Source organism: Parus major, chromosome 5, assembly GCF_001522545.3.
Source record: "Parus major isolate Abel chromosome 5, Parus_major1.1, whole genome shotgun sequence".
NCBI classification, from domain to species: domain Eukaryota; kingdom Metazoa; phylum Chordata; class Aves; order Passeriformes; family Paridae; genus Parus; species Parus major.
In genome coordinates this window covers 24679518-24707116 of record NC_031774.1, presented here as the reverse complement: position 1 = coordinate 24707116, position 27599 = coordinate 24679518, and the positions used below count along the sequence as shown (strand labels likewise).

General features: G+C 39.4%; 1 protein-coding gene across 1 annotated transcript in view; it reads right to left on the bottom strand.

Moving 5' to 3' along the window:
* Positions 1-19440: 19440 nt before the first annotated feature.
* Positions 19441-27599, bottom strand: part of RTF1 (RTF1 homolog, Paf1/RNA polymerase II complex component) — a 29363-nt gene continuing 21204 nt past the window's right edge. The window contains exons 13-18 of the mRNA XM_015631621.3: positions 26499-26620; positions 26065-26122; positions 25408-25485; positions 24253-24348; positions 23847-23958; positions 19441-22180 (exon numbers count right to left, since the gene is read on the bottom strand). Coding sequence (XP_015487107.1) covers positions 22074-22180; positions 23847-23958; positions 24253-24348; positions 25408-25485; positions 26065-26122; positions 26499-26620 — 573 coding nt within the window. The 3' untranslated portion in view covers positions 19441-22073. The remainder of the gene's footprint in view (positions 22181-23846; positions 23959-24252; positions 24349-25407; positions 25486-26064; positions 26123-26498; positions 26621-27599) is intronic.

Below are 27599 nucleotides of genomic sequence, written 5' to 3'. Positions count from 1 at the left end.
TGTGATTCTGTGATTTTATCTTCCACAGGCAGAACTGAGAGCATGAAGGAGCTGGGAGGTTCAAGTGCCACAAAATACAACCATGAGGCAAAGGTGTGACCTGGCTGGCATAGAAACAGAGTCACATTAAATGCACCACTCACCTGCTTGCATGTTGGTCACATCACAGCTTTGCACTAGTGACTAGAGACAAAAGCCACAGCCCTTCCTCAGGGCAGTATTCTGGTTATGAAGACTGAGTGCATGGAGAAACTCCAGCATCCAAGACGGAGAGCAGGATGGCAGCTGCTCCTTCAGGGCTGGGCCCAAGGGGATCCCCAGGGTAGCAGGGCCCGTCCTGCTGATAGAGACAACAGCTGGGTCCGACTGACAGACCAGGCTTATGGTCCTGGGCCAGGGCTGGCCAAAAAGCCAACAGGGCTGGGCTCAGCTCCACTATGGCCATGGGGACAGGCTGTGCCAGGGCATTGGCCCAAACACAGGTGGGGGCCCAGAGCCAAGGTGTTCCACAGGCAAAGCTGAGCTGGAGGCCAGCACCTGCCAGGGCAGGCAGAGGCTGAGGGCCCTGGGCTGGGCTTACAGCGAGCCCTGGGCCTGTGGCTGTGGGGAGGCTCCGGCTGAGGCAGGTCTAGGCCGGGTGGTACCCCCAGAGCTGGCACACCTGCTCTGGGGGGCCCTAAAGGTGACATTGCTGCTTACAGCGAGCTGTGGGCCTGGTCCCCCTGACAGTCTGACAATGTAACTGTGCTAAGGTTCTTCTTATACTCCTGTATTTCTTTCCTGTAATCCTTTTTTTTTTTCTTCATTATTTTCATTTGTTTGCTGCACTTTGTGAAAAACGCTTTTTACTAGATTTCCTTAAACTCCTTTGATTGAGCTGATTGGTCATCAGGAGAATTTAATTTCCCTGTAGGAGCCACAGCTTCCCTAAAAGGATGGCTGAAAAGAATCCTTGGGCTATTTTCTCACTAGGTCCCCACACTGGCGTTGGAGACAAATCTCTCGTCCCCTCTAAGCCCAGGTGAACAGCGGCTCCCTGGAGCTGCAGCAGTCTCCACAATGCACTCCATGCCAGCTCCCCTGTCCTTGCAGGGCTGCAGCCACGATTGCACAGATGAGGCTTACAGGGCTTTTGGTTTCCCATGGAATACCCATGAGTCCTTGTTCTCCTGTGTGCATGTAGTTAATCATTTTTGAAAGGCAACCTTCCCATAAAATTTCATATCTGCTGTTGGAGCTTTAATCTCATTTGCTGGAGAAAGTAAGATAAATAGTGAATGGAAATAATCAAACTGCTGTGCCATAACTGCTTATTTTCTTTACTTTCAGCTTTTAACAGACCCTCAGCCCTCTGAAATGTTCAGTTCACAATTCAAGTTTAAAATCTTTGGTTTTTTGTTCCTCATCTTGTTTGTTCAGTGCCTCACTCCCACTATTCTGCTGAAAAATGGGCAAGTGTGCGTAACTAAGCCAGAAATAACACATGCACCATGCTGCTGCAATTAATCTACAAGTTAGACTAATATAGTACAATCTTAAACTCTAGTTTTCCTGTTTTATTTTCTGTTTGAAACATTGCACTTTTTAATTTATCACACCAAAACCTCTGCTCTGAATCAAAAACTTATGAGAAGGATGTATTTTTAACAGACTTAAAAGACAGTAGGGGGTAAACATGGAGCTTAGGACAGAATGAACTATTGACAGAAATCTGGTACATCTTGCACTTCCACACATCAACAGCTGATCTGAGTTGATCATGCCACTTTCAGAAAGGAACAATTATCTTTACAACCCTCTCTTCCATAAGAAAAAAGATTACACAAGGCATTTTCAAATGTCATTTCATGATTTCCAAAACAGCTCCTAGCATTTGCTCTCTACAGTGATTGGCGAACTCCTGTTCCTCCAAGATGTCAAATTTTAACAGCCTGATCTGTATTTTAACTTAAAAACTCCTACTTCTCTTTTTTTCCCCCTTTCCCTTTTTATGCAATAATTCAAATATCCATTGTTGCTTTTATAGATAAACTGATATATATAGCTGAAGAACTGGTATTGTTCAATAATAATTTTGCACCCACCTGATGAAAATTTAGAAAGGCCTCTAGTCTTTCCAACTTGTTTTCCACTGTCTCAATCTGCTTTTTTCTAAAACATTTTCAGTTTTATTTTTTCCTTGTGCCAGCAACAGATCACAATATTCAGATTTTTGCCCATTATATTGTCAGGAAGTTCAGGTCTCAAATTTTTATTGAAAACTACCTGATTTCAAACATTTTTAGCTATGCCAATTAAAACTTTGGGCTTAACTCTATAGTTTTAAAATTTCCATACTTTTTCTTTTACGGGAATATTGGATTGTGGATACTCTACACTCAATAGAAAATGGATACAAATCTATCCTTTTGCAAAACATTAGAACTTATGGTAATCACACTAGATACTATTTATAAGCAACTATCACCTTTAGCATGGCATCACATACATTCCAGATATTACTTACAACTTTTTTTAAAATTACATAGGTTATTTAGTACTTCAATTGAACTGTTTCTTTGAACTGAGAAAGTAATCCAGACTGGAAGATAATTTTAAGCAAGTGCAAGCAAATAGTGACCATTTTTCAACTGCAGATCTAAAGTTTCTGCAGCTATGTTTGCAAACTTTTCTTGAGTATTTCTAGGGTTTTTTTTATGTTTCCCATTCATTGATGTATTTCTAAGTCTACATTCCTTTGAGGCTAACAGTTTACAATTTTAGCCATTTTTAGGTTGTATTAGTCCCCAGAGCTAAATATAAGAAAACTGTTAAACCCTCATTTTCCATAATTACATAGAATTAAGAAATTTGATAGACTTTGCTGTTCTATTTATCAAATACCCCCCCTAGATTTCTGCTGGAGCACTAAAGAAACATTTGTAGGTGTGTTGTAGGTTTTTGGCAGTACAGCTACATCTTGTATTACAGCAATTTCCTTCTCACACATTTAAAAACATTTTTACATTGATCATCCTGTCTGTGAATATATGTCTACCTAATGTACACATTCTCCTAACAAGCCCTGACACGTTTGAAAACATGGAATAAATATTTTCTTTCCTAAGACATTTGTATGCTATTTATTTCCAAGATTTTATTTTATCTTTACACCTAAATTATTTATGCCTGGGAAATTATTTCTGTGAGTCAGGTTTAACAAGAATACAGTTTTCTCATTTTTTTCTTAATGTATATTAATACCTCACTGCCTGATAAATATGTATTAAGATTTCAGCCTATAGGTAGATGTTCCAGTCTCTTGACATAGCTCTTCCTTTAATGTTTTCAAAATAATAATTTTATGTTCCACAAAATCCATTTACTAAGTTTCTTGGTAAGCATTTTCAGTCCTTGTGTTTGGGCTTTGTGAAATAGTTTTGCTATGACAGTTTAGAAATCACTTTCACTTTAGAAATGCTGGGAGTCACTTCAGCCTCTGTTGCTTCCTTGTGCAGTCCTGTGTGCTGCTCTCTGTCAGTGTGTGCTGACTGCCTTTTGCAGACTCCTTGGATTTTTAGCCTTCATTCTTCTGTGCTTGTTTGCACCATTGTTTTTTCAGATGTTTATTTAATGTCATCCAGAATAGAAAAGGCTTTTTGCCTTTCAGCACTTGGGAGCCTTATTGGTTTTATTTGGGTTCCTGGTGCATTTGATTGTTGTTCACTAAGTATAAATTGGGCAATTCTAACTATATTTTCCTCAGTTGTGAATATTGACGTCTTATTGCAAAATGGCCTTGGACCAGATAGCCTTTCCCCAACATCTTTTTACTCATTTTTATTGTAATGACTTTATTTCTTTCTGGAAATTCTCTGTTCTTTAGTACTCAAATAAGTACTTTTCTTAACTTACCTACTATTTTTGACAGATATCTAGCCTCTGAAACAGCAACCTTTTTGAACAGCTGCTTTATTTCCCTTCCTCATGGTGCTCAGGGTTAAACATGACTCATGCACATGCACCTCTGATTTGCCTGCCACACTTCTGCAGCGTTTCAGGCACCTGGGGGTTTGATTTTCTCATCTTATATACACAAGCTCTGATGCAGTTTCTTGACGCACTCTTTTTCCTGCCCTGCTCCTGGCACAACTCCCTGGGTTTGGCTGCTAGTGAAGATGATGTTCCTGGTTCCAAGGAGCCCTCTTTCACTGTAGCTAGAGTGAAATCAGTTAGTGACCTAGAATCCAGAGGGGACCTTAATAAAACACCATCAGCTTGCCCAGCTAGGCATTCCTGTGTCTCTGTGCCTCTTTTCCCGAGGTTTCCTCTTGGCAGGGTAGGCAGGAGAGCCTGGCAGTAGTGCAATGATGGCAGTGGGATGAAGTAACTGTGTGAGTACAGTATGTACTCCCTGAATAGACAAAGCACTTTCCTCTGGGTTGCAAGATGAGCACTCTTCACCAGCACCATGTTTGTCCAGAGTAAACAAAGGCTAAGGTATGGCAGATCAAAAAATTAACAAATCAAGTTGTTGTGGCATTATAATGCTGAGATTTCAGCTTCTCTTACACTTAAGAGAAGTTTTAATCTTTCTGTAGTATCGTTTTCCTTCATTCTGTACCAAATGCACTGGTTTAATTCTATTATAATGAGCCTGGACAATTGACTTCTTTTAATCCAAAAGAATTTGGATTCTGTGGTGGTTTCTGTGGAGGACAGTCATAGTTTTCTTCATTCCTCAGTTTTCTGTGAAAGTCACATTCTGTGTGTCATTACTGTTAGGACTACTCAGTCCTAACAGTAATGCACTTAATGTCTTCATTTAGTCCATGAAGTAAAGCTGAAAGCATGTTCAGGCTTGGAGAGAGAAAGGGAAAGATATGATGAAACAGTGATTGTGGTATACCCATTGTTTTACCACTTGAGAACTGTATGACCTTTGAGTTTACCGAGAAATATGAATAAACACGTGAACATAGTAAGCCATTTCTCTTCTCTGAAAGCTTACTGTGTGTTCAGGTTTTTGGAAGAGACTTCTATAACATTTGCTTTTGTCAAAGATAAAGGACAGTTCCTCCTAGCTACCTTTACTCAGCTCCAGTGCATACATTGAGAAGTTTTCTCTGTAGAGCACAAAAAGAAACAGCAACTCCAGTGAGCATAAATATTTGAGGACAGATTAGAATTTTCCATCCCCATCATACATTCTTAAAATAAGCATGACTTGGTTTTTTCCATGTTTTTCCAGGAGGCACAAGCAAAGCTGCGGAACTAATCTAGATGGAACAGAAAGTTACGTGCGTTATTGATGGGGAAAGAAGAGAGTTACCAGCAATCCTGTGAGGACATGATGGACACCATTACAAGCAAAGGACCCAGGATAATTTGTATGAAGAGGAACACAAAAATCAGAAAAATAGGATTAAACAAGGTCACCTTAATTGCTTACAAGCAATTGCGTGGAAGCAAGGAGTGCCTGCAGGGCACCGTGATGGGAAAACCCAGCAAGACAGCAGTGTGTCTGCACACATGCATGCAGCATCGGGAATAACCATGAGGAGATAGAGATCTGCCTGCCATCACAGGCCATGATCTTTTTGGGATCACAGAGACGTGGTGGAATGGCTGTCATGGCTGGACTGCTCCAACAGAGGGATGCAAGCTCTTAGGAAGGACAGGCTTAGAAGATGAGGAGGAGTTGCCCTTTGTGACAGAACAGCTCGTGTGCATGGAGCTATGCCTGGAGATGGATGATGAGCCAACTGAGAGCTTAGGATGTATTCTGGGTAGGGAATGAGGAAAAAAGCATCATGAAATTATTTACTGAGCACTGGAAAATGTTGTCAAAGAGAGGTTGTGGAATCTCCATATCAAAAAATAATATATTAAAACCCCACCTGAACGTGGTCTTGGGCAACAAGTGACACTGCTCAAGTATGGGGGTTGGACATCTCTTCTATCCTCAACCATTCTATGATTTTGTGATCGTACAAAGACTGAAGACAAGTGTTGCCTGACTAATCCAAAAGGAGTCTTGGCTTTGGCTTAATAAAACAGTCAAAAATAGGTAAATTACAAATTCTGTTGGTATGAGTCCTTTCAAACCACCGTTCTATGAAGTCTGGAGATACAATCGGCAATGAACCCATTCTTCATTACAGGAGCAATCTCTGAGCTCTGATCATAATAGTTTCATGATGACTTAACCCTTTCATAATGAAAAATAGCACCTGGAGTTTGGATGGACAGCACTGTCTTCCAAGGCCACGGAATGCAACAGTTACTGCATTGTACAATGTCCTCTGCCCACACAAAGATGACTATTCAGGATGCTGGAAGTGGGCACAAAAACCAAAGAAGCAATGTTTTAAGACAGAAGTTTTCATTCAAGTCCTACAATTAATGCAAGGAAGTACTGGAATGAATACTTTTAGTAAGAGCAAACAACTCATACATTGGAGTAACACAAAATACACAAAACATTTGCTTTGTTGATTCAGATGATAGATACGTCAGTAAAAATTTTTGAGTGTTGAACAGAGTAAAGGGATCAAGTCATTGTGCCCTTCCTGTGATACTGATCTGACACTTTTTACAAGAGTTCCTCTGTGGGCTTGGTGGTACTGGTAAAATGTTAGCAACACTAGAAATATTTGTTAGCTTCAAACTGGATTGTCACTAGCAGACAAGAGATTAGTATCTTCAAAATTGACCTGTGTGTTCATTACTTATTGGAGTGTTATTTAAAAAATGAAGTCACCTGGTTTACACTACCAGTTCTTCATCATAAGATCTGGAGATTATACTTTCTTGTATTCCCTTTAAAAACATCCTGAGATTTAGAGGAAAAAAAAAAAAAGAACATTCTAATCAGTTAATCTCTGTACTTATTTACTCCTGAGAGGAAAAGAGAATGTGTGCTGCACATGATTTTGAAGTGGAAAAATGTGTGACGTGGAGAGAGGACAATATTATTTAAAATCTATCTGAGAAAAAAAAAAAAAAGAAAATATTTATTTATCCAGTTTTTCATCAAAAAATTAAATTTCCAAACATCCTTACAAAAATCTCAGGTTTGAGGGAAGGAAGGAGAAAATATGTGCAATGTAATATAATTGCTGTCTTTATGGTAGATGAGAAAAGAAACATTCTGAAAATTCAGTGTATGGATATAAATTTTCATCTGGAATGCTGAAGCAGCATTAAGACTTGCAGTTTAGTTTCCTTTTCAAACACATTAAAAGAATAGTAAAACTAAAAAGTAGCACTTGTGAACATTAGGGGAGGTCAGTCCTGTTTAATACTTTTATCAATGACCTGGATGAGGGGATCATGTGCCTTGTCAGTCACTTTGCAGGCAGTACCAAGTTGTCTGGGAATGCTGATCTGCTGGAGGGTAGGAAGGCTGTGCAGATGGACCTGGACAGGCTGGATCCATGGGCTGAGGCCAGCTGCATGAGGGTCAAGATGAAGTGCCAGGTCCTGCACTTGGGTCACAACCACCCCAAGCAGCACTGCAGCTTGCAGGAAGAGGGGCTGGAAAGCTGCCCAGCAGAAAAGGACCTGGAGGTGCTGGTTGACAGCAGCCAAACATGATCCAGTGTGTGTGTCCAGGTGGCCAAGAAGGCCAATGGCATCCTGGCCTGTATCAGCAACAGTGTGGCCAGCAGGACCAGGGCAATGATCTCCCCTCTATATTCAGTACTGGCGAGGTCACATCTCAAGTGCTGCAACCAGTTTTGGGCCCCTCATTACAAGAAGGACATTGAGTGTGGGAGTGCATCCAAAGAAGGGCAACAGAGCTGGGGAAGGGTCTAGAGAATAGGTCCTATGAGGAGTGACTGAGGAAGCTGGAAGTGTTTAGCCTAGAGTAAAGGAGGATCAGGAGTGACCTTCTCACTCTCTACAACTTCCTGAAAGGAAGTAAAAGTGATAGAACAGTGGAAATGACCTCAAGTTGTGCCAAGGGAGATCAGGCTAGTAGCAGAAGTCTCTTAACTGAAAGGGTGACCAGCGTTAAAACAGCATACCTAGGGAAGCGGTAAAATCGCCATCCCCGGAAGCAGTCAAACAAAATGTGGGTGTGGCATTTACAAGACATTTAGGGACATGGTTTAGTGGTGAACATGTCTGTGCTGGGTTAAGAGTTGGACTCTGTCTTCGAGGTCTTGTCCAAACTAAGTGATTCTGTGATTTTCTTACCCTGCTGCATTTGCACAGAACTTAGCTGCTGTAAGCTGCCAGTCATGGGTAACAGTAATTCCATATTCTCTCCTTTGAGATATACCCCTTAAAATCCAGAGCATGCCCAAGGCCTGTTTGGTACCTTGTCCCAAGGCCCTCTAATGTCATAGTGAATGTTACAGTGGTGGCAGAAGGGGAATGTGAGCTTATAGCAAAAAGTCAAACTCCTGAGATGGCAAAACTGCTTTCTTTCAGCTTTCAGCCCTTTACATATAGCTGTGATGGTGGCTCCATAGGTTTTAAAGGATCAGAAAATACTGATAGGTTTGAAAAAAATTCCTCTCTGCTTTACTCACCATGCTTTGTCATGGAGGATTAAATTTTCTGCTTTTCCTCTCATATCTGCTCCTTAAAACAGATCTTTGCTTTATTTGCTCTATGTTACCTTCTCCATTTGAGCAAGGTTCACCTAGCAAGTTCACAAAATTCACCTAGCAAAATCTTTTCTTCTGTCCTTACCTTAAAACAGAAAACTAAAGGAAAGGAAAGCTGCACCAGGTATTAACAAACAGAAGTGGCAGCTTAGTAGCAGTGCTTTGCCAACTGGCAGGATGAAAAACCAAATGGCAGTGAGTCTGTAGCCTGGCCACAGCCTGGAAGATGATTACCCTTTTAACTGCATGTTGGAAAATTCTGCCAGTGACTTGAAGCCCAAAAGAAGACTGCAGGAGCTGGTGCTGCACTGGCACTTACCACTAAATGTGAGCTTAAAAACACAGTGGGAAAAAAATAAATTTGCTGCTCTCTCCTGCTGGATAGCTGTAGTGCTATCCAGCCAGGGAAGAACTGGGGGAGAAGGCCGAGCCTGACAGGCTGGAAAGAGAACACAAAAGGAAGGTAGTGTGGCTGGAGGTTCCAGGCTGGGGAACTGGGGCTCTGTGGAGGAAACAGAAGGATGAATCAATATCCTTGAGAGTATTTACATAAAGTGCCTCGAAACTGGAGAAGCAGCATGGTAAGGAAGCATGGAAGAACTTGTCTGAAAGATACTTAAGTCAACCATGAGAGATCAGAGACAGGAGTCAGTGCCTCATTAACAATGAAAGAGAATTAGTAGGGTGGGGATAAACAGCGGAGAGCCTTAAAAATGAAGGCATATAGCCAATGCCTGATGTAATTTGAAAAGTATATCCCAGAAATGGGATATAAAGAGAGAGTGGATTATATATTGTCAACTAAATAAGACCTTAGGACAAGTCCCAAGCAGAGTAATTTTGTCATCAAATTAAGAAAGATGGCAAAGTCATGTGGACAGCATGTGACAGACACTATAGCAATTTCTCCTAGTCTTTTCTCCATGCAGCACAGCTCAGACAGCTGAATCCTCACAGCAGAGGAGACGGAACACACATACTGGCCAGAGGAATGATGCTTGTTGCCCCACACCAGCAAAACTCCTGTATTGGTTCTGCTTATACCTCAGCAAGGAGCACATGCCAGCAAGCCAGCCAGCTAAATAGCATGATGGTTGAGCTAAAAATCATGATGGTTGGGCAGAAACTCTGCTCCTAACACTGCTCATATTACAGTTTGTTGTGTTGATCCAAATAAAAAGCAGAGGGTTTGAAAAACGTCACTGGCACCGGCTCATCACAATAGCGGTTCCTCCAGTACCACACTTTCTTTCAGCTCCTCTTCACCTATTCATAAGAAAACAACCAAGATCTTTAGCAACAAGGCAGCTACTTTTAAAGTCTACAATCACACCCACAGTACACAACTCCTCTGCAAATTTTGGATCCATCAAAGACCATCATAGTTTCTCCTTGACCCTTGTTCCTCCTCCAGAAGTCTCTTGCACAGTGAATCTCAGAGACTCCTCTCCATGTTTCTTAGCTTCTTTTGGCTGTAAAAAATGTGTTTTCTGCCACTTTAGTCTTCTCTTGCATCCAAAAGAGATGGTGAACAAACAGAAAGAGGCTAGGTCTGCCGATGGCCACTGAGCAAGTGTAACAGTTTCAAAACCACCTCTGGCTCAGGATGTCCCTCAGCTGTGGGTATGTTAAGTTCCCAAAGAACAGTTTATTTGTGGCCTATTTATGTTCATGTCCTAATCATCCCACACTGGCTGTGTGTGAGACAGGATAATGGCTCAAAGGGATATTTGACAACACTCAGCCTGGCAGCTCTGATGGAAGCCTTTCCCCACCTACAAGAGGAATGCCGCTTCTCCTTCTAAAGAAGCAATGGAGTATTCCCTGGAAAAACTTCAGCCAACTGCCTTCTTGTGGGAGTCCTTCCCCGCTCAGCACATCTTTGTTTCTCTGCTGGACAGGTTTGCAGTATTTATAAGACTGTCTTTCTGGGAACCTGTCAGAAAACCTACTCTATTTCTCCCTTACCTCACAATTTTATTGTGAAGCTTTCAGTCCCCTGACAGAAGAGAGAAATCAATCTTCTGCAGCCTGGCCAGGTAAATAAGAAAGTAAAGCTCATTATAGTTGTACATCTGTTCTGTGCAGGATATCGTTGCTTTTTCAGAGAGATCCTTGCAAGGGATGGTCCAGTGCAGGGCCAGGAGTCAGACTCAGTGATTCTCTTCCAACTCAGTACCCCTGAGTCTCTTCCAACTCAGCATATTCTGTGATTCTGTTTCTGTTGTTTTAAATGAATCCCAAATAATTTTCAAGACCACAAAGAGACTAGCAAAGATTCTGCAAAACCTTTGTCTCTCCAGCCTGATTATCAGCTTCAGGAATGTTTGTTTAATTCTTGGAAGTTGAATGCAGTGTTCACATCTGATGCAAGTTAGCTCTGTAGCCTCGTGCTCTGCTATTGTCTGAAACAAGAAATTTCACCTTAAGTATTCTATCATGACAATTAAGTGCTCCTTCTCTTTTTTCTTTATAATGCAAGTACCACTTTTTGAGCAAGTTGCATTTTCTCTTAGCTTTGTTCATGTCTGGAGATAAAGTCTGGGATAAATGAGACAAAAAGGAGCATGTAAACATTTTGACAGGTGTAAGCTGGAATGCCATCTCAGCCTGTTCGGTCACTGAGCCACTAGCTCCTTCCACAACCAGGCAAGCAAACCAAACAATTTTATTCACATCCAAAGACTGCAGTGTTAGTCCTCCCACACCACACTCAGTTTCCCTGAGGAAACTCACTGTTCACTGTTCTTGTCAATGCTAGAGCTAAAAAAGCACCTAGAATTGTAACAATAGCTTGGCTCCTAACCTATTAAAAGGAAATTGGTCAAATCTTGTCATTCCACTTGCAAAAAGTGTAATTTCTGAATGTGCTTGCCCAAGTGGATTGTTACCATAGCTCCCTGCCATGGCTGAACGGTGCTTTGCCTCTCTGAACTTGACAAATAAGTTCTTTTTAATACTGAATGACTTTCTACAATACCATGTTGGTTTTTCCACAGGATTAACTTTCAGTCTCGGTAATAAGTGAAGAATAGAAGTATGCATAAATGTGTGTATTGTTTTATAAAGAAACCAAAGGCAATAGTAAACTGCAGACAATAATTTTTCCAGAAAATAATCAGGTTCAGCTGTGTTATTACAAGTTTGTGGCAAAAAGCCGGCATTTGGAGAAGGGTGCTTAGGAGATGCTGCTGAGCTGTGGCAATTGTTCAGCATGCTCAGAGCAACCTTACCTGAGCTCCCCTGAGTTCAGGGGACTGGAAAAACAAGCCAAGAGACCACAAGTGGAGCCAGGGCCTGCTTCAGAAGCACAGTTCTCAGGTTTGAATGGGCCAGCCTTTGAGGCACTGCCTTTCATTCTCTTTGCTCCTCAGGCACTGCAGCTCCAGCATCACATCTTTGGTGTTTGAGAAAGGCCATGCTGAGAGACCAAGAGTTAGAAATACTTTGATGCAGCCTGGACCACTCGCTCTGTGACACCCCACTCAGCCAGCCCCTCTTCTCAAGGCTGGGGTTCGAATCAAATTTGTTGTGTTTTTGTCAAATTTCCACTTAAATTCAGCCCTACTTTAACATCTGAAAAAACATCTGTTGTTCTGCTGCGGCCATCTGCTTCTATCCACAAGAAGCCAGGCCAAAAATATCCAGGGACTTTGAAGAATAGTGTTAGCTGAGACGTATTTATGTTAAGACAGCCCAGCAAATGGGTTTTCTTAAAAACTTATAGGGATGAATGCAACTTAGTTTCTATCCCAAAGAGTAAGTTAGCATCATTATTCCCTTTGAAAAGGGACTGCAGCAAATGGAACTAATATACCATATAAATACACAAGGTGTGATAAAAAGAAGAATTTATTCAAGGTGGAAGTTCATGAGCAGGAACAGGGAAAAACAGAGCTGCAGTAATCCTTCAGAATTTAAATGCTTTCTAATTTTATAGTAATAACTAATGGTTATTATTAACCAGACATCAACAAACTCGTCATGAGTGATGAGTCACTTTATGGTAGATTACAGAGGATCTCTTTATGCAGCACTTTTTGAAGAGAGCAGGACCTGAGAAACAACCCAGGCTGTCTCTGCCCAGAAGTCAAAAATTTAGTGTGTGGCAGGCAGTCCACAATGAGCTCTGCATTTGCTTTTAGTAAATAACACAGAATAATCACCACAGGAACAGTCCTGCCCTGTGACTTTGCAATTTGGGTCACCCACGAGTGAAAATATTCCTCATGAGGACTCTGTCCAGTTCCCACTGCTTCCCACAGAGTCTTCCCTTTCATTGTGACACTGGCTAAATAGACCATAATATAGTATTTGGGATTGCATGTCTTCAGGCTTCTGGGCATTCACCCCAAAAGTGTTTCAAGTCACAAATTATAAGCATATACTCTGTACTCTCATCTACCTTTGGAAGATGAGATGAAGCTGCTGTGAACAGATTGTGCTAGCTGAAACATGCAACACAGTGACAGGAAATGCAAGAGTACACTCTGTAATATTAATGCTCTAAAACTAAAAACTCTTCATTGTTAAGCAGTAAAGGAATGTTAGCCTTAAGCGAAGGTTTTTGTTAAGGATCATATACCCCATGCTGTTACAGTAGTTCATTCCCACTTCCAGACTTTGCCTGCTAAGCTAAACTGCAGAACTCTTCATAGTAAATCCTTTACCAGGAACAGAGTAGAAGAAGATTTTACAAAATGCTAAAATGGTACTCAGCTTACATTTCACCTCAAGTTTGGCCATCATACTTTCCTATCTTCAACTTCCTGTTTTCAGTCATTTGAGAAAATATGGCAGAAGCGTAAAATGGAAATAAAAATCAAGAATCATTTTAATAATTAACTAACCCTGTTTCAAAATAACTGCTTTGTGTTTGAAATGCATCTAGTCTTTCTCAGATGAAGACAGTGTTTATTCAAATGTTTACTTCAATAGTGAAACAAGTTTGCCTCCATAGTCCATTATAATATTTCCAGGGGGAGAACTTTATTACAGGAGAAACAGCTACTCACAGTTTTTAACAAGTGGAAAGTCTTCAAGAGCAAATCATGAAACAAAAGTTTGGTTTTGTCCTTTTAAGTAAATATGCTGTATATGATCTGCTTTTTCTAGTCACAGATCAGTTTTTTCCTCCAGTCAAGGAAGACTACATTAAACTGACTGTTGAGCATGAGCTGGTGCTAACTGCAGCCAGAAAAAGCACTGCAATAACACCATTCTTTGGAGAAGCTGTAATTTTTCATAATAACCTTGTAAAGCACATGTGGGATATGAGCAGTAATTTTGCTCTAATTGCCATATCATTAACCAGTAAAAACTATCAGCTGGGCAGCAATGGAACTGCCCTGTCTGAAAACAGCCACAAACAACTGCCAAGCCACTGTTGTTCAAATCACTTTTGCACAACACCTCAGACTCCTCTCCTACTGCTCCCAGCAAACAGCCTAAAAACTTACTGCCACATGGCTACTTTCAGGAGTTGAGCTTTTGCACAGCAATTTCACTTTGAAACGTCATGAAAGCAAGTTACCTGCTGGCAGAAACACCACCAGGAAGAATTACAAAGGGATGAAGTAGACCCCACTTACATTGTTGCATTCAAGACAAATATTCTTGCGTGCCAGGTGAGATATCTGACAATTGCACATTTGTCTGTAGTCTTGAAGGAGAGCCAACAAATTATTCTAGAACAGTCTTTCAATAAAGCCCAAAGTCCAAATCATCTTGAGTTTCAGATAAAATTTTATCTGTTTGAAATGGGGGCATGTTTTACAGCTGTTGAAATATCCTCCTCCCTGCTCTAAAGTGAAAATATTTTGAATTTTTTTTCTGAAGCAGGCATGGTGAAACAAGGCATTGTGATCTTGTTTACACCATTTAGAAAGGCAGATCACTCCCAGCCTCTAATGTTACTCTACTGCCCCTTTCTTGAACCCGCTGAATCATAAATTCCATCTCCCCAAAGACTTGATGTCTTTTGTTCCTCATATACTCATGCCAGAAAATAACCCGTATTCTTTGTATTCTTCCATTCCAATGTTCACTTAGCATTAAGCTGCATTTAAGAATCTTGTCTAACATGGTCTTGAACAAGTTGACAAAGTTAGTCATCTGCAGTGTAATTTATTTTATCCACTCTTGCCTGTATGTACTGTACCCTACCCACCCTTGTATTTTCAACAGAACAAGCTGACAGAGGTTTAATAACATCAAACATCAACATCTTCCTCAGGAAAACTGAGGAAATACAAAGTTTTTACTTGAATGTTAATGTGAGATTTAAGACATGAACCTGAGACTTCCAGCAAGGTTTTCTGCCAACGGTTTTCTTCCCTTTCTCTTGTTTTATGAGCATGGGTTTCTGTACTGTCCTACTCTAATTTCTCCAGAATAGTACTCAAAAGCCATAGGTCCCATATAGCAAAATTGTATACATTTACTAAAACCAAATAAACTTGTGCAGAATCCACAATAATTTATGCACATTCACTTAAGTCAGGGATCTTGGTTGCAAGCATTTGTATGAGTAACCACTAATTACCCAAAAGACCAATTTTGAAACTTTAATGTTACTTAAAAATAATTTTAGAAAATTACTTCCTGCATGATGGTTTTCTGTAACATGGGTGAAAACAATGTGCTTCATTCAAATCTGGTGCCACATTTGGCAGAAGTGGAAGGCTAGCCATCAGAAACCAAAATATTGTGTCTTTAAGTTTGCACAGTATTCCTTCTGATGGTCAAGAGGTTCCTAGTGTTATGAGCACTCTTTTCCCACCCTCCTTATGGCTCAGTGTTTCTTTTGTTGCCTTCTGTTGATTCTGTTGGATCACAAATGTGTTGAAAGACAAAGCTCAAAATGGGATCTGAAGAGTTTTAGTGGAGCAGAGTCTACAGCCAGCTTTCAGGAATTGGACATCAGCTGTTGTCACAACCAAACACACAAAGAAATTAAATCAAATATTTTTCTAAAGCTTGGTATGAAGAAAAAAATCCCACAAAGAACACCCCTCCATAACTGTCACTCTTAATACACTATCTTGCTTCATACTGCTTAAGGGTACTGAGTCTCTTGAAGTATTCAACTCATGCTTTGACAATGAGTGCCAGCACTTAACAATCCCTTTTCATTTCAAATAATTACTCACATGTTCCAGCACTGAAGACAAAGTGCAAAGTTAATGATACAGATACCCAAAATATGTTCTACATAACTTAATCACACTCAGGTAAATTATTTGCTCTACAGAAAATACAATTAACAATCCACCGACCACTGGAATGCAGCATGCAGAATTTAGGAAGGCAATTGTTAAATTTAAGGATTTTCCCAGTGAGAGAGTTGCTGTCCACACCAGCAGTGGGCTACAGTAACAGAACAGTGCTTTACATTTTACATTTAATTAAAAGAAAAAACTCAAGAAACTTATATGCACTGCATATTTAAAGCCAGACCTCAAAGATATCAGTCATTGGCAAATAGCCAAGTCCTGTTTGGCAAGCTGGGTAACTCCTGTCAGTTTTCTTAAAGCAGTTTCACTGTGGAACAGACAAGCCACAGCAAAGTAAACTCAGGCTTCACTTAGAATTTTCTGTAAATAGTCATAGTATAGTTTCTACTTAGATTGAAAAGGACCTCAGGAGGTACCCAAGATTAACCTTCTACACCCAGTGGGATCAGATCCAAGGCCACATTGTTCCAGCTTTATCTGGTTGAAAACCTCCAAAGATAAGCTCTTTGGGCAGCCTGTTCACTGTCCTTAAAAAGGGGTTCCACCACCTTTAACCAAAAACTCTGGTTTCAAATTATACCATTGTCTCCAATCCTCCCAGGACCCACAACAGTAGAAAGCAGACCACTTTCCTGACAACTTCTCCACATTCACTGGAAGGCTGCTGTTAGCTCCTCCTGAAGTTGCATCTTCTGTTACACTGAAGATCTTGTTTATGGGCAAAGAGGAAGTACAACATATATGCAAGTAAACCTATGAATTTATAGTTAGCATATGGAAATCTTAACCCAATTAGTCTATGAGTCTAAATGCAATTACTATAGAAAAAGAGTAATAATGCAGGTTGTATACTTTTATACAGAAGTTGCAGTATTAGAGTTAAAATTTTAAGACACATTTCTCCATTTTTCTCCTTTTTGGTGGTTATTTTCACTCTTCTACTGTTACTCTGTATCTCAAAATTAACATCTCCATACTGTTGGAAAGGATAATTTGAAGCTATCTGCATCTGAAGTCCTTTGCTGGGAGGAATATGTTGCTGCTTTCTTCTTCCTCCCTCTAGGATCTACCTGGGGTTCTTTTTATGTTTGCTAACATACTTTTATTTTTTCAGTTTTCGTTACTGGCCTTCAGATCCAAATATATGCTATATAAGCCCTTCACATATGTTAGATGTGATTTCTTTGTTCTGTTACCTCCTAAACACAATTTTGTCCAGTTTTTGTTCTGAATTAAACAACCAAACCAAGCCAAACAAAAAACCAACCACCCACAAAATTTGAAAAACCTACCAAAAAACAAACCACACAAAAAAACCCACAGCCCAAACAAAGAACCAAATCCTCCCACTCCAATATTTGACTGCTGGTGAGTAACCACTCACCAACGCAGCACTATGGGGTTTCCAGTTCCACACATGTACCCCATCACTAATCTGTACTCTTCTACATCCTTTGTTTCCAATTCTAAAGGCCTGCTATCATATAACACGCCTGCTTTTCTCTCCACATCATTATTTTGGTCATAAATATCATTGCACATAAAATATCAGCTTAATACTCTTACATATATAAAACTATGGTTACACCACCTAAAAGTAAAGAGAAGTAAAAGAAATTAAACACAGACCAGTTATAGAAATTGTTATAGAAAACGCTAAGTAAAACAAAGATACAGGCAGGCCAAAGAGAGTCCAGAAGGGGTAGTTATGATATTCCTCCTCAGTCTCAAGGCCTTGCAAACTCAGTACCAAGCTTATGGCCTGTTACTAACAACAGTAATACACTATTACAGTGCTTGTCATGACCTTCTTGGAAGAAGCTAAACAAGCCCTAATCCATGACCATCTTTGTGGCCGATTATCTTCCTTGCACTGGGGAACCCAAAAATTAGACACAATCTACACACAGGCTAATACAAAATACCAGATACATCATGCTAAGTACTATCAATACTCACCCTGCCTTCTGTTACTGATAGGTACTTGCAATATATTAGCTACTTCTGAGAAATTCCTACTTTATTTTACCTTCTTTAAGTGCTCATACTCTTAGCTGGATACTGCTTGTTAGTAGAAAGATGCATGCTAAATAAAAACAGTCAAGTTTCCAAAGGCTGGAGTTACATGGGCAACACCCACCTGTTACGGCCTGACACAGTTGGGCCACAGGAGCCTTTAGCATCTCGACAGATGTCAAGGCATAAAGAACCCCAAAGGAGTATTGAATGGCTGGTCTTCCAAAGAGCTGTAGAAGGTATTACCACTACAACTCTCCATGTTTACTAGTCCCACAGTCCGACTAACCAAGCAGAAACCTAAATAGGTGGTTCTGTTTTTTGTTTACCCAGATAATTCCACACACAATAGACTTAAGGAACTGCTCATTTGAGATTCCTTCAGCTACTGAGTGTGAGAGATGATCTAAAATCTGAAGCAACTGATGATGGTGGTAAGGTAAAAACCAGTGATATCCAGATTAAAAAAAAAAAAAAATCACGTTTATTTGGCTACTTAAGCATCTCCCTCTAAAAGACTAAGCTACTGTGCTGAAAGTAAGACTGCATATGTATCAGTAACTTAGATATTTAATTTACAACTCACAAGTACAGCAAAGAACACTTTGCTAAGCAAATCTGTTACAGCTCTTGACTGAAACTTCCAGGCCAAGTCTTCCAGCCTGCTCAGTGGTTAATCTCTAGGGACAATTTTGTTTCACAGACAACCCTAGCAGGAACCCTATAGGTGTCCACAACCAGAGAGTCTCAGAAAGGACATGAGTGTTGGGAAATCCTGCAATGCTCATCCTAAGCCACCATGTCTGTGAGACAAATTCTGGGTGCTGCATTACTCTGCTTGTCAAAAGGGGGACGGGGAGGAGGTAGTACTTGCTCCTTCCCTTGGAGGGAAGACAGACAAAACTGGATAAAGTATATAATTACTTACAGAATAATGTTAATTCAGGTCAGAAAGGAGCTCAAGGTGATCACCAATCCACGCTCCTTCTCAAAGCTGGGTAAGCTACAAGATTGGATCATGTTACTCATGCTTTAATCTAGCATTCTCTTGAAAACCTCCAAAATATACAGAAAAAAAATCTCTCAGGCAACCTAGTGCACTGTTTAACTGTCTGTTAAACACTGTTTAATTTTTTTTAATATTACATCTTGGCAGAGCAACCCGGTTTCAAATAATGCTTGTTGTGTCTCATCCTCACACTGAGCGCCCCTCAGAAGTCTTCCTTCACCTTACTCAGTAGATTCTTTAAATTCTGCTATATGCTTTAGCATTTTTGGTTACAAAAGTAGTCTGGATTTCTACAAGACAAGCAAAGTCTGTGTTTTAAGTGAGGTGCAGCAGAGGTGCAAGCAAACTGACCTTCCAAGAGGCTCCATTTGAGTAAGGACCAACTCCAGATGTTAGAGAGTGATCCAGGAGTCAACAACTGCTCTTGCAAAGAAAGAGGGCTTACTTTTCATTAATTATTTCACAACATTAATATTAAATATAATAGTCCAGACTGATAAATGAAGTGTCAGTTTCTGAAAAAAACAAAATCCAGGCAGGAAACCCTTAGCACCTCAGATCAAGGGATAAACAATCAACCTTATTAAACCAACAAACCAAGTTTATTTATATAAGTCTGTACAATTGTGATGAACTATGCTAGGACACCAATGAAACAAAGTAAACAAATCTCTCCCTCTCTAACAAGTGGGAGGTGTAGTCACTCACCTTTACATGCACTTAAAGGAAAAAAAGATTACAGCTTTCATACAATTATGTAACTATTCAAGAGTACTTTCTTCATGTATTATTCTCAATATAAGAGGTTTGCATAATTTACTGATGGTTGCCTTCTCTGAAAAACAGTATTTTAGCAAAACCCAGAGACTTTGAGAGGGTAAGTGGCAGCTTCATAATTGCAGTGAACTAGGACATAGTCCATTATTCAGACTGGCATCCTAAACTCATTGCATCTCCTGTGTTTTGGTTTTCTCTACTAAAAGTTACTTGCAACACTGTATGGGTCTCATTCACATTTTGATTGTATTACAGATAGTCTTGTGTTACCAAATGTAGAATTTAAAACTAATACATCAAAGCCAAGCAAGTAAGTTTACCTTTAGAGACCACTTGTCACTGCATCTCAGAGCTCTGAGGCATTTCTGTGGAAAAAATCAGTTCCTGAACTGTTTGATTTGGCAATTATTTCTGCAAACCATTAGAGATTTTTTAAAACTCTATTGCAAAGTAAGTTTAAGTTTTTTTTACACAAATCACTTTAGCTGTTGAAAAAAAAAATCATATCAAATGCATATCTACACAGTGAATCACAATGTTTCCTATGAAGTTATGATAGTAGATTCCATAAATCCAATCTTAAAAAGTTAAAGTATGTATATGTAACAGCCTACTGTAACTCCAGAGAAGCTGCTAAAATAGGCCATCAAATAAAGTAGTCTATGATTACATATTTACAGAATAATCCACATGTCCTAGAACTATGGATTATTCAGTAAATAAGTATTGAAGTATTTCTATTTATTTGTTTACATGGTAGGCTTCATATGTTTTCTTTTTATACATGGTTCGTAGAATCAATCTGCACACAATTACATGATGTTTCTTTAAAGCTACTGTTAAAAAAAGAGAAAGTTAAGTAAGAACTAGATTAAAGTTTCATTAAGAATCCAACAAGCAAGTATCAAACACAGGTTAAAAGATAACCAGTGTATGATTTCAGAAAAACAGTAATGCTCTGACACAAGAAGAGCATTTCATTTTCCCTCTTTAGAGTCCCTCAGAAACATTCCTATCCAGTTCAGTGCTTAAGTTGTTATATACGTACTGGCCTGAGTAGGAACACACACGTGGTTGCATGCTTACCTGAACGAGGGCATCTAACCTTTTAGACTTCTAATTATCTTTTAATTTAGTTCTTAGTTTCATATATTCAGTTGTATCTTGTTTGGAAAAGTTATTTGTTAAATGTCACTTATATTTACATTTGATTTTTTTTTTCTTTTTTACACCTGAGTGATAATTTAGCTGTCAATTTGTGTCCAGTCAAATATTCCATAAAGCCATACAATTCTTGTGCTTGTGTTGCACTCCATTTGTACCAGTTTATATATGAAAAATGTCCATCACCTACCTCTAATATTACCCACTGACCTTTCTATTATGTCCTTCCCCTTCCAATAAAATGTTATTTTTTAAAAAAACAAAATTATTTATCGATAGAAGCCCCATATAAATTGTTCAGAAAGCAAGAAGCAAAGCTGGAGCCCAGTGAAGACATAATAACTTAACAAATATGTACTATTGAGAGCTTGGACAAGAAATTAAAGCCCAACCAAATGAGCTCCCCAGGGTCACCCCGTAAAAAGCTACTTCACCCAGTGACAGCTGTAGAGTCTGGATGTGCTATAGATGACAAGTCCCACATTAAAAGCTGTGTACCTCTTTCTTATCAGTTAAGTGTAATTAAAAAAGGGAACATTAAGTTAAATAGCTATATCAGCCAAGCCATTTTAGTAAGAAGAATCACATTTAATGAGTTTCTTTCTTGCAATTTCAGATGCTCAAGTACAGCTGGTAGAAATTCAAAACAGCCGTAAAGAACTGTGACAGACGGATACAAATAGTACTGCAGCTTAAAAATGATAAAAAACACCTGAAAAAAAGTCACACAACCCTCCCAAAAAAATTTACACTTTGAACCTAGGCCAGTTTTTGAAGATTCCCTTCTCCAAAGCTAGGATGAAGGAGGAAGAAGAAGAGGGAGAAAGTGCAGATGACCTTCCAGCCACAAAGGTCTTGCGCCAATGTTTATTCACTGTGCCTGTGGTGGTATGTAAGGGGAGATCACCAAGTGCTGATTCTGCAACTGCCAAGAGATTCCTATGGAAATCCAGACCTCAGGCTAATACTGAACACAGAGTGGACCAACGAGCTGCATCAACAAAATAAAAACAAAACTCAAACTAAAAGAAATGGGAAAACCCCAAATAGCACAGATCCACATTTGTGAGGGGAGCAGAGGAAAGGGCAAGAAGGGAGGTCTATACAGTAAATAGTTGAATGGTTTATGTTACAGATGACTGGCAGTTTTAAAGAGTCTCTTCCCAGCTCCATTGCTGCTCCAAACCCAGAAGGGAGAACTGAAAAGGGAGGAAGAAAAAGTAGGACATCATCATGGAGCATGCAGGATCAGAAGCAGCAGAGTGGGCATGCTCAAATAAGCCCCCGTCTCTTTTTGTAGTCCTCCAAGTTCAATGATCGCCGAGGGGCACCATCTTTTGCTGGAGGAGCCTTGGAGGTGATGGCCAGTGCCTTAGATTCTGTTGGGGACAAGAAAAGAGTAAGGACCAAGCTACAGGCACACTATAAATTTTTACTTGTCGTTTTTGCTGACAGCTTCACCACAAAATCATGTTTGGCTTCTCTACTATACATCAGGTTAGAACATCAGTTAATAATACAGACAGTATCGGGGAGCTTATTTTCACAGATGCAGCACATGCAATTTTGACTCTGTGTGTTAATCCAGCTGTTAAACCAGAGACAGACAGTAAGCAGAAAAAGTCAAATATTCTATCTGTCTGTCTACAGCACACATTTTTACTAGTCTTCAGATTCTTCTGTTAAGCAATGTGAGACTGCACAAAGTAAGATGCCAAAATAGTGTTCTGTCTAAGGAAAACTACGTTTCTCATCCTTCTCTCTTCAGTGTCCTTCAGTGCCTAACCCTCATCTGCTTGGTAACTTGAGAGTTAGCAAGCATAACTGTCACTAGCTGTTTCAGGAAGTCTCTTGCTCTTGAAATCCTGCCTCATTCTGTAGTCTTACATCCAGAGCTTCCATCTTAACCTAGCTTGGAAAAACAACATCTTCTGCTCTTGCTCCTTGACAAGGTTTGTCTTTGTGCATTCTTACAGTACTTCCTAAATTATTGTCCTCCAAGAAACAGAATATCCAATCTTTCAAGTAATGCAAGAAATACTAAACCTTGTGTATCAAATTGCACTGGTATACTCCTCCCATGCCTTCCTCCCACTGGAGAACAACTTTATAGGACACAAGAAAATAGCCTCAAGTTGCACTAGGGAGGTTTAGACTGGATATTAGGAGAAATTTCTTTACCAAGAGGGTTGTCAAGCATCAGAACAGGCTGCTTAGTGAAGTGGTTGAATCACTATCCTTGGAGGTATTTAAAAGATGTGTAGCTGTGGCACACAGGAACCTGGTTTAGTGGTTGACTTGTGAATGTTGAGTTAATGGCTGGACTTGATAGTCTTAATGGTCTTTATCAATCGAAATGATCCTATGATACTCAACTGTTCTTGTCACACATCTCCTGCTGCCAAAGTCAAGATAACAAACAGGAAGAGCCAGCAAATTTGTGTCTATTATCTTTACTCACTGGTCAGTGTTTTTGTTCCCCTAAAATTTAGCTTCAATACCATCTGCAATGTCTAAGTTAGAGAACAGCAGCTTGGTAAAGCAGCAGGTTCAAAATCAAGTGAAAATACTTTATCCCTACAGTATGTGCACAGAGGACAGAACAGAACAGCACAGACACACAGCTTACCTGCTGTCAAAAGTTATTAGAAAAATTAACAAAATAAGTATCAAGGTAGCCACCAAGACTTATTAAATACAACACCTATCTTTTCCCCAAAGACTATGCAAGTCATAGATAATAAAGAATGGAAAAGCATAACCAAAACTACTCATTATCTCCTTCTCTCCCTAGGCTTCAAATCAAGGATTTTAGTGTTCAAATCAAGGGTTTTAGTCTAACACAATACAGTTGCTGCTCTTTCCCCAATGGATGTCATTATCACACATCTCCTCCCCAGTTCAAGATATTTGCCAAGATGGTAAACAGAGCCGATACTCCAATTTAAAGCCCACCAATAATTTTGAAAGAATTATTCTGGAAGTATATTCTAACAAAATAAGCTGGACAATCACATCCCCAGACTCAGATGATGGAACACCTACCTGAACTGGGAACCTGAAGATCAATCTTTACATCAAAGTCATGCACTTTGAAAAGATCTTCTGAGAGGTCACTAGCTGATTTAGAGTTCACATCTTTATCTTTTCCTTGACCCTGAAATGAAAACTACAGGTAAATCTCCAAATCTTATCTGGCCATACAAACAGAGATAAAAATGTTTTTTCCCCCTCTTCTGTCACAAACATACTTAGTTGTAGCTTTCATACTGTTAGAGCAACTTAAATTTCCTTCCCCAAGAACCAAGAAGCTATTGCTTTTTTATGATAAACCTCCACAGGATACCCTCTTCTAGAACTGAAGCATGCACACCTGCTATTACTCACAAGCTTCACAGAGCAAAAGGGTGACAGTGTGAGGAACAAAACAGAGACCAAAATGGAAACTTGCCTTACTCATGTCCTTTGGAGCATCTGGTAACACACCAGATCCATATTTTGCATTTAGCTGGGCAAGGATGGCAGCTTGGACAGCAGGATCTCTGGACTGCAAAGGTGAAATATTAGGGAAGAATAAAAATTAAAAATTACTGCATTTAAATTTCCAAAAACTAGAACTACATTTTGTTAAAACACTGTTCACATCTATTAATCTAAAACCGTAAGAGACTGTATATCAGTTCACCCAAGTTTCAGAATCACAAAAGGCTACTGCAATCATCCTGATATATTCTGAAGGTAACAAACTAAAAATCATCTTCAGAAAGCTTTTATTTGAAAAAATCAGAAATACTTTTCCTGATTATATGGTTTGTTTTGCGACTACTGTTAATACTACTGTAATAAGTATTTGCTTTCAGCTTACAGTTCTGGCTGAAACACTCTACTAGAAAGAAGAAATCTTTGGAAGACTACTTTCTTTACCTAATAGTCCTCTAATATAATAAAGCTAATGAGTTACAATTCTTTTCTAATGAAGTAATATTTCAGAAATATTTCATTTAAGCCCTGCAATAGAATTTCTCTTATTTCTTTGCTGGTTTGTGGAGACTGATGAGAACCAACCTGAGCAGAACCATATACTATTCCAGAACAGACCTCAACAAGGCCAGATTACTTAGAAGTAGGAGGTGATCACCTTGTTATTCATCAGTTATATATGGAGGGACTGCAGTAGAAGGTTGTGCCACAGTATCACATGAGAAGTTTGTGTTGAACTACTTCATCCATCACAGGCCCAAAATGTTCTCCTCTCACCTTTAACTGATATTTCAGGAAACTTTCAGCTAATTAAAAGCGAAGCTCACACCTAAAGCAAACTGTCTTCCCAGAACTAACTAAATCTGAGTAATTCGACATAGGTGAACTTACGACAGAAGTCTCAATCATGGTTGCCTTTGCAGTACATACCCACATCACTTATGTCCTTCACACTTTGCATTAAAAAAGAAGAGGGACCAGGATCTCACTCTGCTGTATCTCACACTGGCATTCAGGGCGTTAATAGCATATGGCACAGTTGGGAATTTTTGTTCCCACACTCTGCATTACATTGGTTTCTGTTTTTCAGCAAATTGCCTCAACTGAACTTAAGTATTTCACTCACATTAGACACTATTGTGGGCTTGCACTGCCGCCTAGTAAAGGGGTCCATTTGTTGGTTTTTCATGCTGTGACTTTCAGCCTGGAGAAGAAATAGCACAGGTTTTTCAGTTTGCTACTTGCACTCTTTTAAATCCTCCCACCGCCCCCCATCCATGCAATTACTCATCTGCTATATACAATACTGAGATCAAAGAAAAGCCAACAACATTACAGATTAGAAAGATTTTAGTGCACCCATCATCATGCGCTCCACAGGACAAAACTGTCCTTATTGCATACAACCATAGAAAATAGGCACACAATTCTCAGAATGGTTAATGCTTAAGCATTTGTTAACAAGCTAAACTCTTCCTTAATAAAAATGTAACTACAGAGAACCAAGTATCTCTTTCACTGTTTTACTATCTGAAGTCTCCTTTACGAGGAAACTTATTTTTATTTTCTCGTATAAAATGCATTAAGTCACTCTTATACTGACTAATCTGCAGATAAATGAATTGAGCAAAAGAATAAAGCAATGTGCTTTAAAATAACACCATTTGCCTACATGAAAGATTTTACAGATAATTTAAAAAATTAGTAAATTTGCCATGCAATTATCCCTCTTTGCATCATTTTATCTCTACTTGTAGAAAAGTGTTAATTCAGCACTATTTACCACAAGAGCCTTCTCAGACTCAACGATATTCCACTCTCTATTTCTCTGGTTGATGTAACTGCAGAATGGAAAAAAAGGAGGGTGGGGGAAAGAAAAAGAAAGTGACTGTCATTTACCAGTCCCTATACAACAAAATGCCTGAAAGCATTCTTGGAGCTTCATCCTGACCTTAAATTACTCTTATTGCAATGCAACTGCCCCCAGGGTATATATAGAAGAGAGTTTACGTTTTTGACAGTTTTAACTGCATGACAGATACAAGTAAGTGAAGATAGACAAGCACTAACAACAGAACCATTACAATACACATTAACACATTGTGCAGGGAAAAAGAAACAAAATACTGCAGTTAATTTGTTAATTCATTAGTTTCTCTTCAAATCAAATAATCAAATATGATTTAAGAAAGAAAATTCCCAATATCTGCTTCTTACCTTATTGCAGAAATATTTTTTGTTCGTTGACGATCCAGGGCCTCTGCTCTCTCTTCAAGCTCATTAAGCTGATCTTGAATCTGCTTGGCCTTATCTTGGTCCCCCAAGTCCTCTGCCATAGCCTTCAACCAAACAGTAACTCATTAGGCACTACTCTCTACCCAGAATTACTCAGAGAGGCAACGGATATATCCGTGAATCAGTCAGCTAACCCTGCTCCAGTCGTGAATGTTCTTCCCTGCATGGTACAACAAGAGTACAACAAAGAGCTACACTTTCTTTACAGCTCAGGGCAAAACTGGATTTCTTATTCTGAAGAATGCTGAAAACCCTTACACTGCGGAGGATGTAGGAACACCAGTCCCAGCATGAGGAGGACAGGTCATTTGGATGACTTAAGTTACAAGTTTTATTAAAATTAAACACCTCCATTTAGCACATCAGGAAAAGAATTATTTCCACAACTGTCAGTTGCCATTTACTTCAGGGCGCGGACAGTCCCCTAAGGCACAACAGCAGCTTATTGTGCCACCTGGTGACAACAAAAAGCAACTGCACCCCCTATGACGGGAACCTAATAATTAACATGCTCGTGTGTAGTAAAATAGTGACCACAAAAATACAGTTAAACCAAGGAATCAAGAAATGTATATTAATACAAACTCTTGGGTTTTGCTGCATATGAAGCTTCAATGTCTCGAGAAATACAAACAAATTTTGGTTCTATTCATGCAGTCCTATCTTCAGAGATGCTTAAGACTGCTTGTTTTTTTTTCACTTCCTGGCTTTGGCTTTTATGCGCTGTTAGGTCTACTTGTTCCAGGAAGACTACAGGTAAAAACAAGTTCATGGCATGTAAATCTTTCAGCCTCTTCTTTTTTGTTCCAATATTTCAAAATTACCAGCCATAAAGTGACAATTGAGTTACCCCTGAGCAAAAAATAATGTAACACAACTCCTGTTTTACCTCTTAAAATAAGAACAGAAAATCAATTTTCAAACATTGTTATGAGGTACTCTAAAAACAAAAACATCAAAACAACCAACAACAAAATTGACCCAAAAAATCCAAAAAGAAAAAACTAAGAAAAAATGAAAAGT